Raw genomic sequence first — 11,984 nt, forward strand, 5'->3', positions numbered from 1 at the left:
GTAGCTCTTTTCTTTAGTTATTGCCTAAGTAAAAGGCTTGTATTAGCCTTTTATTCCCACATGCCTTGCAGCAGAGATGGAAATTTAATTAGAGGTGTGAACTGAAGGTGTTTGCCATCATTGTTTCTCTTGAGGAGAAACTGTTGAGGAGTGATAGAGGGAGGAAGGAAGGGGAGGTGGTGTGTTTGAGCCTTGTGAAGTACGTGAGCTTCTAAGTCTTTCCACAGAGACCAGAAGTGGTTTGCTGTTCTCAACATCATTGTGACAGCCCCCACACTGCCTAGATCCCAAGGGTCATACAATTATCTCCCCTTATTCCAAGTCCAGTAGCTTTCCTTGGAGGATCTTCTGTTCTTTGAATGAGATGCCATAAGTTTGACAGACTGGTGACTGAAGCTCTGCAGGTATTTTCTGGAAGGTCAGAGGTCTTTCTAAGCATTTTATCCACATCTGCAAGGCCTGTATCTGGACTGCTCAATCTACAGCACCGAAAGTCAGTGCCTGGAAAAAAATACTATACTGAGAATACTACCAAGATGACTATTCCTACAGGATGCAGGGACTTCAGTTTCTTTAAGTTTTTCCTCAGCACAAGCAAATAACATCACACACTCCATTCAACAGGAGGCTGTCTGGTGGAGCAAGCCTTGCAGAAGTTGATCTGTGCTTTGTTTCCCAATATGCTACGCTTGCCTGGCGTTATTGACAGATTTGGGAACTGCACAGATGGAGCATGATTGCTACTCTGTAAATACAAGGATGGGTTTGTCTTACAGATCATTCCTGTACAGTGCTATCCAGTTGTAACCAATGATTTGTCTGGGTGACTTCATAGGCTCTGTCTAAAACTGATACTAAGCCATGCAGGCTCTCTGAGACCTCTGCTACTGTAGGCACACTGTGCTACAAACCACTGTATTTCTTTTGGTGGGGATGGTTTTCTCTCACTTCGTGGAAGGAGAGAATGACTGATCAAAGAGGCCTATCCCCCAGGCAGCATGAGGTGACATTTTTTTACAGTAACAGTCCCATTGGTCTCTGATTTATCTGGACAATTATTTTTAGATGTGGTTAAACACTTCTGCAAATGTCGTTTCTAGGCAACCTGTAAGGCTCTTACAAGCTACCTTGCTTAATTATGACCTACTTCTGGTACTGTGTCCAAGTTTCTCGGTATGTATTGAGGTTGATTGCTGGATTGACCTGGATAGTTGGAAAGAGGTGTTTTGAGATTCATTTAGAAATCAAGTTTGGATCAACAGTGACCCAAAGGTGTCATACTCAAGTGATGCTTTAGCAACCTTGCTTGTAGTGGGTGGTTGGTTTCTGTGGACAAATACTTCTTTTTTAATTTGATTTTTGGTTGATTTTTTAACTTTGAAGATTGTATGTTTGAGCAACAAATTGAGGCATAGGTATTTCCTCATGCAACACCTTGCATGAGGAATCTTTTGGGTTTTTTTTCCCAGTATTGATTTCACTTTACTACTTTTTGGAGCTAGAGCCTGTTGCCCAGTGATCTTCAGCAATAGGTGCTGCATTTCCCTAGAAGTTTTCCCAAACAACTGGGTTTGCAAACGAGGTACATAACACCTCCTGCTGCTAGTAAACAGCACTAGATTTCTCTGCCCAGCATGTGTTGGGTTGTTATCTGCACTGATGTCTGACAACTTGAACTGAAGCCCAAGGGGAAGCTGCAGGTTTTGGCATATGGTTAGAGCTTCTGCCCTGCTTCTATTTTTATGTGTCAGTTCTACTGACTCAAGGCAGTGGTACCTGGATGCTGTGGTAGATCAAAGTAAAAACATATCAAGGATGAATATAATATAATTTCAATTCTACTCTGAGTTAATGAACTCATTTTCTCCATTCTGCAATTGTACTTTGAGTGAGTTATTCCAACTCCAATGGTTTCCAGTACTCATTGGAGCTATTTCTGTAGTCAGCATCAGCTGGAGACAGCATCCTTCAAGACCAATAGAATTCTTCAAAGAGTGAATCATAAGATAAAAAGATTTTCCAAGGGGGAATTTAAGAAGTGGTTGAGTAAATCAGAAGAGGCTGAAACCAAATGAACTTCTTTGATGAAGAAGAATCTGTAAGAGGTCAATTAGTCAGGGGTAGATTGTAACCCTACTTGAAGGTACTTTGGAGTAAAGACAGGACCTTGTCTTTTAGCAGGTCTGTTGAAATGGTAGCTGAGCTAGGTTACTCCCAAGCCTTCTCTTTGCAACTCCTGGTTTCTCAGTATGGAATGTGGCTTTAGGACTCGAAAAACTCAAAGAAGGGAGTCACGGTGGTAGAAGATGCAGGCACATATGAAAGTGTCTTCAGTCCTTCAAAGATTAGTTTTCAGTCCTTCAAAGATTAGTTTTCTACTTCTTTAGAGTGTGAATGTGTGTTGGGAAGGGAAGAGCTACAGGTTCTGGTCTGATCAAGGGTCTACCTCCACATGGTAGTCAACTGGAGGTTTGATTTCAACAGTCCTTTTCTTTTAATGCTGTTGGAAGCAAAGGTAGACAAACCCACTGATAAATCCTGACTTTTGGGAAAAATCAGGTTCATCATCCAAATTACACACTCTGGGTTCTTTCACTGTGAAAAAAACCCATGCTAAAAAATTATCTAGGTGCAGCCACAACTTGGGTTTCCTGCACAGAGCATAAGGTCTGTCTGAGGCAGGAGAATTAACCCAGGAAATGGGGACAGGCTGTTTGGCTTTTGTTGAAGCCATGAAGAGTTAGAATGTAGTTCTAAAACAAGGCGGAGGCCTTTCAATTACCATTATCTGAGGCTATTGAAAAAAGAGGAAAAGAATGGGAACGGTAGACCAGATTCTCATCTGACTTGGGTTAGTAAAACTCCATAGGCTTTGCTGAATTTACATTAGAGCAGCTTCAGATCTGCATCTTTTCAAGTTTACTTCAAATGTCCCCTTTGAGCCTAGAAATCTGGAGAACTTGGGAGCATTTGATGCAATCCCCAAGCAATACAAAGGGGAGCCTGTTCTAATTGGGACTGTCTCATTAGTATTCAACACCGCACTGAAAAGATGACAAAGGGCTGTGGCTGACCTTTCATTTCTCTCCATGCTGCCAAGCTTATGATAACACTTGTTTGAACTTCATTAACACCGTTTAATTGCCTGCATCACAATCAATACGATGTTTCCCTACTGAAGCCTGGCATGGAGGCAGGGATGTGGGAGACTGAAAAGGGGCAGAGCACAAAAAGCAGAAGGCAAAGAGTTTTTCCATTGCATACTGGTGCCCAAAGTACCTGCAGAGCTGCAAGCAGAGGAACTCGTGCCTTTTTCACATCCCTGCAGGGACTCGGTCTCCTTTTTGGCTGCTTATTGTGCATTAAAAATAACCCCTTCAAGGTAAAGCTGAAAGTCAGTGGAGACCTTGCAAATATTCTTCACACCTCAAGAATCTTCCAGTGAAGGCTATTCACATAGGTTTGCCAAGTTGGGGACAAAAAGAGGTTTGAAATGACCTGATCTGTAGAGCTCAGAATTGCAACTGCAGTTTATTAAGTTAACTTGAGTGCAAACATCATCTGACCTAGTTGTTGGTTCTGGGGCTGTGAACTCATCTATTTACTTGACTTGAAGCAACTGTAATTTGTATGGTATAAGACCTTTAAATATCCAGGTCTTAAGCTTTATAGAAAATACTGTGGGAGCATGTTTAGAGCATGCTGAATGCAGAGTCAGTTCCCTTTCAGGACTAACCTACATCACTTTTCAACCTGTGATTCTATAGTCAATAGGTGGTCTCTTCCAGTGCAGTGCTTATGATGGCTGTTGGCCACTTTGCAGCTAAGTTTGGAAAGAAAGACAGATTGGACTAGTCCAGTACAATAAAGATTACAAGCTGCATGCACCCTAAGATTGTAAGTTATTGAGGTTTTAAACAGGAACATTGGGGTGACTCCAAGGGCTGTAAAAGAGAGCATCAAAAGACAGGTGCAAATCCTGGCTCTCCTTTAAAAAGTGCAGTTTTTTGTGTCTCCTTTCTCTGCCAGAAAGAAGGCTCAAGATACAGCATACCAAGGGTCAAGCTAGGGGAGTGTTGTCAGTAGAGATAATAAAAAAACAGTGCTGCAAGGGGCCTCAGGAGGTCAACCCAAACAGCTGCTGCCTCAGGGCAGGATCAGCTCTGTCTAAAGCCTTCCTGACAGATGCTTGTCTACCCATTTCTTAAAGGCCTCCAACCACAGAGCCTCTGCTCTCCTCAGGCAATCCCTTCCTGTGCTTTCCTGGCGTTCCCATCAGAGTGTTTTCCCTGATGACCAGCCAAAATCTCCTTGGCTGTAATTAAAGCCCATGCTGTCTCATCACATCTCCAGGGACATGGGCTACAGCTCATGCTGCAGCTTTTGGTGTATCTGAAGACTGTTCACTTGTCTGTCTTCATCTTTATTGTCCAAAAAGCTCCTTATATTTTCTCATTGCAGTAACATGTTGATCTTACACACTGAAAATTTCAGCAGGCAAGATGAAAATGTGTCTATAGGCAGAGGGTACAACCTCAGACCCACACATCATAGAATCATAGAATGGTCTGGGTTGGAAGAGACCCCAAGGATCAGAGAGCTCCACCCCCCCTGCCACAGGCAGGGACACCAACCTCCAGGCCTGGAGCTACACAAGGTTGTCCAGGGCCCTATCCAGCCTGGTCTTGAACACCTTCAGGGATGGGGCATCCACCACCTCTCTGGGCAGCCTGTTCCAGCACCTCACCACTGTCTCTGTAAAAAACTTCCCCTAATATCTAATCTAAACCTTCCCTCCTTTAGCTTCACTCCATCCCCCTTGTCCTGCCATTATCTACCCCTTTAAAAGTTTTTTCCCTCCTGTTTCTCTGCTCCCTGGACTGGAAGGCTGCAATGAGGTCCTCCTGCAGCCTTCTATTCTTTAGCCTGAACAAGCCCAGCTCCCTCAGCCTCTCTTCATAGGGGAGCTGCTGCAACTCTAATCATCTTAATGGCCTCCTCTGAACCCTCTCCAACAGTTCTACATCTTGTATTGGGGCCCCTAGCTCTGGACACAGGACTCCAGATGGGGCCTCATTTGCACTGAGATGAAGCTGGGTGGATTCTTCAGCCAGAGAAACTACCTGTTTGCCAATTCACTCTTCAGCCATTGACTGGGTGCTGCCCACCCCACTCTCTACTATTTATTCTGAGATGAAAAGCCATACACATGCAAAATAAAACCATTGCCTTAACTAGTGGATGCATACACAGGGAGAATCATTCTCTCAAGCTCTTCAGGGCAAATCTCTGGAAGAATACAGAGATTCCCAGCTAACTTTGGGGCCACTACCTTTTGTTAGCTGTCATGCTACAGCTTAGCCCAGGTCCAACCAGTGTCCCACAGCCTTGTATTGAACCTCTTTCCAGGATCAAGCCTGGCCTAACAGAGTCTTGTGGCTGAATCAGCACAAATGCAAACATCACAGCTCAGATGCACCCCAGGAAGCTAAAGCTGCCATGCCATGTCAACAGAAGAACTGACAGCACGGCCTGGCATTGCTACACTTCATCCCATCCCATCAAAGAGCTGGCTGCTAGGTTGTTCACAAGCTTCCCTTCAGCTGCAGCAGTTCCCCATATCTCTTTCATACATCTCTTCCTCCTTCAGTGGTCTGGATACAGCCAGCTATTGCATAACCCTAATTATGTTATTGCTGTAATTGCGTCTGCCGTCTGCAGCACATGGATTCGTTACAAGCTTTTCATATGCTAAAATGATTATTAATGAGTGCAGTCCCAACCCAGCGACAGCACAACAACAGCCATGACAAAAAGATCTTTTGGAAGGCAATTAGCTCCATGCTAAGCTACCTAAACCACAGTGGAGCTGGAATATTTCAGGCTGGAGAGGAAGCAGTGGCAACGGGGCTTTTCTCTTCTCGTTTGATAAGTTAATGAGTTACTGAGTGGCAGCAGGCACAGTCCTTCTTGTGAAACAGATCCAGTAAGGAGCCTTTCGAGGAGAGGAGAGGAGAGGAGAGGAGAGGAGAGGAGAGGAGAGGAGAGGAGAGGAGAGGAGAGGAGAGGAGAGGAGAGGAGAGGAGAGGAGAGGAGAGGAGAGGAGAGGAGAGGAGAGGAGAGGAGAGGAGAGGAGAGGAGAGGAGAGGAGAGGAGAGGAGAGGAGAGGAGAGGAGAGGAGAGGAGAGGAGAGGAGAGGAGAGGAGAGGAGAGGAGAGGAGAGGAGAGGAGAGGAGAGGAGAGGAGAGGAGAGGAGGAAGAGGAGAGGAGGAAGAGGGAAGGGAAGGGAAGGGAAGGGAAGGGAAGGGAAGGGAAGGGAAGGGAAGGGAAGGGAAGGGAAGGGAAGGGAAGGGAAGGGAAGGGAAGGGAAGGGAAGGGAAGGGAAGGGAAGGGAAGGGAAGGGAAGGGAAGGGAAGGGAAGGGAAGGGAAGGGAAGGGAAGGGAAGGGAGAAAATAAGCCCAGAGAAAGAGGAAGATGTGAAAGGATCAAGAACAAATAATTTTGGGGAATATGTATACAAGTGCATGCAAAATCCTTTCCCATGCAACATTAGCAGCGGATTGTGTCGTGGGCTCTTCTGTTCAGAGAATGAACAGCCTGGAGTTAAGAACTCAGGCACCTCCTGTGATTCGAGTGAAACTCAGGCATGTAAGGCAGGATCTTTTGATAGGCATCTAAGGATCTTCTGGGAAAAGATCCACTGGAGGTATCCAAAACTGAAATATGGAAGAAGCAGCAAATCTGCAGCACCAGACCAGCGAGTGGTGTCCATCTGACCAAGCACTCACCATCTTCTGTTTTGGAGTCTCAGTCTTGAACCTTTGGAGTCAGGCTAAGCTAGATTTTCTTCTTTGCTACTTTTCTGTCTTATCCAGAGGGAATTTGTCTTAGACTTGTGTTCCAAAATCCTGCTCATTAATGCAGCCTCTGGGGCTGTAGAAGTGTGAGATAACCATCTGTCCATGTCTCTGGTGAGATCTAGTGGTCTTCAGCTTAGGGTGGCTCGCAGGACTAGCGTGGTGGAGGAGCATCTCATCCCCCCTGCATCCCTCACAGTTCAGCTATGGTGTAAGTGAGAGCTGTCTGCTGCAGGGGCGAAGGGAAGCAGCACAAAGGCACACAGCCTTGCAATGCTGGCATGAAAATGTAAGGACCTCTGGGGTTCAGTGACAGCTTCACAGTGGTTTTGAAGACATTAGGGGTATGCAAATGGCAGAGAGGCCTTAAGTACCTCTGAGGATCTGGGCTCAAATAGAAGGTAAATAAAGACTCAGCAGGGATGTTGTCATCTCCCTGCTAGGATGCTTTAATATACACATTCATAATTTCTACAGATAGAGCAATGATGGCTTCATTAGAATCACTTCTGTATAAATAAGTCATTGGGCCATGGCAGAGTTTTGATGGAAGGATATTATAATTCTTCTCCCTGTACTAGCAGCTAGGTTTGATTATTGGTACGTGGTACTTGGGGGATGGGGAGGGGGATTTGTCCTTTTTCTTTTATTTTTCAAAAAAAATACATTTCCACAATATCTTGTTTACACACTTAATGGAAAATGACTGCTGAGGTGTGGGATGGGCAAGGAATTGAGTCCAGGGAAGATCAAGACAGCTAAGCATGGTGGTAGGTAATGGCCCATGAACCCAGAACACTGAGATCACAGCTTGAGAGTCAGTTATGGATGGAGTGGCCTCCAAGCCCTGGAACTCAGATTCTGGCATCCTGTCCTTCATTTCAGGGAGCATTGCATGTAGCTTCCCACAGTTCAAATAAGTCATGGGAGTGTTGCAGTGGTGGGAAAAGATCTCTGTAGGGCTGGAAAGGGACTGGGGAGTGTCCAGACTCTTGTGAGTCACAGACTCAGGAGGCCATTGCTACCAGGTGAGACAGGACACACCCTACCCCTATACTCACTATCCTGCTACCATTTGATGACTAGCTGGACCAGAGAGGAAAAGAAATATTTCAACTGGTTGTCAGAGCCAGGCTGGCAAACACAGTACCTCTACTTTGCTGCACCAGCCTCACTTATTTTTGCTGTGATGTAATCACCTTCACTTTTCACTTCACCCAGCAGGAGGATGCCTATGCAATATTCATGAGGACCTGGGCTCTTCTCCATGGGTCTTCTTAGAAGCCATAAATCAGTGCATTCACTGCACTGCAGACTGTTTTTCCCCACAAGCTGCTGGTTGCACAGGGATGTAGTTTTCTTTGGGTGCCAGAGGCCTGTCACAGATGCCACTGGTTCCTCACACTTTTTCTTTTCAGAAATCCATGTAGCAGAAGTTTGATTTTGTCCAGCTGACGATGCTGAGACCTGTTTGAGTTTTTCTGGGAGTGGCAAAGGTCTAGAAATATTTAGTCATCCTGCTAACCATTTCCTGTAGGTAGTTCTGCAGGACAGGTCCTGAAGGGAATTCTACAGGTCTGCTTTACCCATAGATGACTGGTTCACTTTGGGACTGAGGATTAGGCAGAGTGTAAAGCAAAATCAAACCCAGACCACGCATCACTGGGAGCAGGTAGTATTTAGACCATGGGACTAAGTTAGACTAGGATTTTTAGCTGGTCCTGAGCCCAGAAGGCAAGATGCTAAGACTCCATGGAAAATAATGTTGTGCCTACTGGAAGTTGCAATAAAGTTAAGGAGGTTTGCATGAGTTTTTATGATGAGACAGAATCTAGGTCTGCAGGCAGTAAGACTGGAAGACTATGCACCAAGCTGGGAGAGGGGCCTTTACCTCCTACACTTTTCTCTCCCAAGGGTCACATCAGCCTTGCCTGCAAAACCAAGATAGTGACTGAGACCAACCCATTGTAATAAACCAGGATGGGAGTGCAGAGCAGATCTGATCGAAACTGGAGGCTTTGGGCACAGAGGGGTTTCTTCCCAGTGCTCTCACACTGTCCTCTGTCTTTCATAGGAAACTTCAGCAGCTGCTTGGCCTGTTCTGCAATAGATGGTATTTTCCCACTTCTCTGTGTGAAGAATCCTTATCACACAGCACTTCAGTGTCCAATTTCTCTGCAGTGGAAAACTGCCTCCATCTCAGCAGGTGTCTCAACGTTGTTTACAGGACACCTGTCAGCTCTTCTTGCTCCCTGTCCCCTCTGCCTCCTAATTATAAAATTGTGGATTGCTGCAGCTATGGGCTTTTTTTTTTTTTTTCCCTTCCTTGTGCACAAAATGTCAAATTGCAGAAATTAAAAATGTAAATGATGGTATCTAATTAACCAGTTGACAGCAGAGCACAGCTGCGAGTGACAGTGACTGATTACCTTCCGCAAACTTTGTCCTCCAAGACCTACCTTACCCGAGGGATGAAGGACATCTAAAATAGCAACTTCCTTAAAGAGACATTGCTCTCCTGGTGAAGCCTGATGGGCTTCTGGGGGATCAATATCCTATAGATAAAGCCCCAGTATTCTTGAGCTCAAGGGGTATGGTGCTCACTCTGAAGGAAAGCAGATTTTCCCCAATCAGAGTGAGGATAGTTGAAACCTGTTGCCACAAACTGACATCAGGGCAGCTTAAAAATTGGGATAAAAGGGGAGATGCTGAGCTGCAGAGCAGTTGCTGGGATAGACTGGATTCAGTGAGGGAGGTGGATGGCACCAGAACAGGATGCAGATGTACTAGTGTGAATGGTGCAACCAAGCATACAAGGGGGGGGTTGTCTATGGGAGCAAAATCCTGAGCTCTCAATGGGTAGTGAGATCAGTGGGCCTACTCTGTGGGACTAGGGGCAAGCCTCAAAGCCCTTGAAGCCAAGGAATCCAGCATCACTGGGTACTGTCTATTTCTTATGACATGCAGAAGGAAGTTTACAGGGTGGTCTTTGGGACTTCAAGTCTCAAGATAGGGTTGACTGAACACAGCACATACCTGACATTCAGGAAAAGGGCTTCAGTAATTTCCACGTTTGCTAAGTCATCTCCCTTGCTGTCAAAAATAGCATGACCAGGTATTGTATCAAAAATAGTGTGGCCAGTAAGTCTAGGGAAGTGATTGTGCCCCTGGACTGGGCATTGGTGAGGCCACACCTTGAGTGCTGTGTCCAGGTCTGGGATCCTCACCATAAGAAGGATATTGAGGTCCCCAAGCGAGTCCAAAGAAGGGCAACCAGGCTGGGGAAGGGGCTGGAGGGCAAATCCTATGAGGAGCGGATGCGGGAGCTGGGGGTGTTCAGCCTGGAGAAGAGGAGTTCGAGGGGAGACCTTATCACCACCTACACCTGTAGAGAGGTGGGTGATGGTCTCTTCAGCCAGGTGACAGGAGATGGGACAAGGGGAAATGGCCTCAACCTGCGCCAGGGCAGGTTTAGATTAGATATTAGAAAAAAAATATTACTGAAAGAGTTGTCAGGGCCTGGAACAGGCTGCCCAGGGAGGGGGTTGAGTCACCTTCCCTGGATGTGTTTAAAAAAAGGGTAGGATGGGATTGGTTGGACTTGATGATCTCAGAGGTCTTTTCCAACCTTGTGATTCTGTGATAGCACTGATGTACCAGAAGAGCCTGAGAGTGCTAAGTGTGTTCTTTCTCCTTATTGTTGGTGGCTTCCATTTCTTGACTCCCTACTCTGTACCCTCAAGTTACTCCTGTATTTCTCTCTCTCAGGTACTACTCAGACATCGCCAAAATGCCAGCAATCAGTGACCAGGACATGAATGCATACTTGGCTGAGCAGTCTCGCATGCATATGAATGAGTTCAACACTATGAGTGCGCTCTCAGAGATATATTCCTACGTTGGCAAGTACAGCGAGGAGGTGAGGACTTGGAGGGTGAAGAGCAGTTCTGCAGGACCGTGGGACAGCTCACTCATTCCCAGTGCCCAGCATGTGTCACAGATACCTATCTTCATCCTGGTTAAGGGGATGATAGATTTAGGGAATGAAAAGCAAGGCTTTGTAGCTGGAAAGAGGAGGTCTGGGGTTATTGGTCTCCCTAGTACTCTTCCATCAGTGTGTCTGTTATTTTTGTCTCCTGTTACTGGTTGATTCAGGTTTAGCTGTCTTGCAGTAGTTGATGTTCAAATGTTAGCTTGCTATAGAGGAGCCTTACATGAGCTGTGCATGACATGACCAAAGGTTCTTTAAGCATATATGCTCAGGACCATTTCAAACCCTAAAGTACCCAAGAATGGTCCAGCAAGGATAACACAGGTGACCAGCATGGTGTTATGTGTTGAAGACCGGGTGAGACCTCTTAGGGCATCTCAAGTAACATGTTAAGGTGATGAACGAAGCTACTGAATAGCTGATCTTGGAGATTAGAATCCATTTGGCTGGTGGCAATCTAGAGGTCTGAGTTTAGTCAGATCAACCACTAGCCTACCTAGTTCACTGCATTTAGTAGGATCAATAACTAGCCTGCCTAGTTCACTGCTGGCTGACTGACCTGCTTTGCATGATCTAAATTAAGCTTAGGACCTATCTTAGAGAAAGCTAACTCTCATCTGCTTCTAGAAGATGCTGGATTCAGTCTTTTTGGACAAGATCATTACAACTTCTTTCTCTATCCTCTTCCAGATTCTCGGAGCCCTTGATCAAGATGACCAGGCTGGGAAACAGAAACTTGCCTACAAACTTGAACAAGTCATAACCCTCATGAGCATAGACAGCTGAGAACTGTCCTGCCAGGGACACCCTGGGAGGGATAAACCAAGTCGTGCCTCACTCAAGATCATCATCTTTACCAAGTGCAAGTTTTGATCGGCTGTAAGCAGAGTCACCTGAACAGCGCTCCTCTCTCTCTCTCTCTTTCTCATTTCTTTCTCTTTCAAAATCTATGGACAAAGTGACAAAGCCCCAGGGGTTTAAAAAAAAAAAAAGACTGCAGAGGAATCTTGGCTCTGGGGACATCAAGACATTTGGGTGGAGCTCTCCTTTTCACAGCTTCCCCGCTGCCTTTGCCCTAGAGAAAAACTATTACACAAAAAGAAACCCTCATAAACCCTCCCCCAACATCACATCA

At 45.7% G+C, this 11,984-nt stretch overlaps 1 protein-coding gene across 1 annotated transcript in view; it reads left to right on the top strand.

Annotated features, from left to right (window-relative positions):
- Positions 1 to 11,635, top strand: part of PLXNA4 (plexin A4) — a gene marked incomplete at both ends in the record, with an annotated part of 461,339 nt that extends 449,704 nt beyond the window's left edge. Inside the window, 2 exons of the mRNA XM_084267731.1 lie at positions 10,627 to 10,777; positions 11,540 to 11,635. Coding sequence (XP_084123857.1) covers positions 10,627 to 10,777; positions 11,540 to 11,635 — 247 coding nt within the window. The remainder of the gene's footprint in view (positions 1 to 10,626; positions 10,778 to 11,539) is intronic.
- Positions 11,636 to 11,984: the final 349 nt, after the last annotated feature.

Source organism: Gallinula chloropus (assembly GCF_964237585.1).
Source record: "Gallinula chloropus genome assembly, chromosome: 1".
Classification (NCBI taxonomy): domain Eukaryota; kingdom Metazoa; phylum Chordata; class Aves; order Gruiformes; family Rallidae; genus Gallinula; species Gallinula chloropus.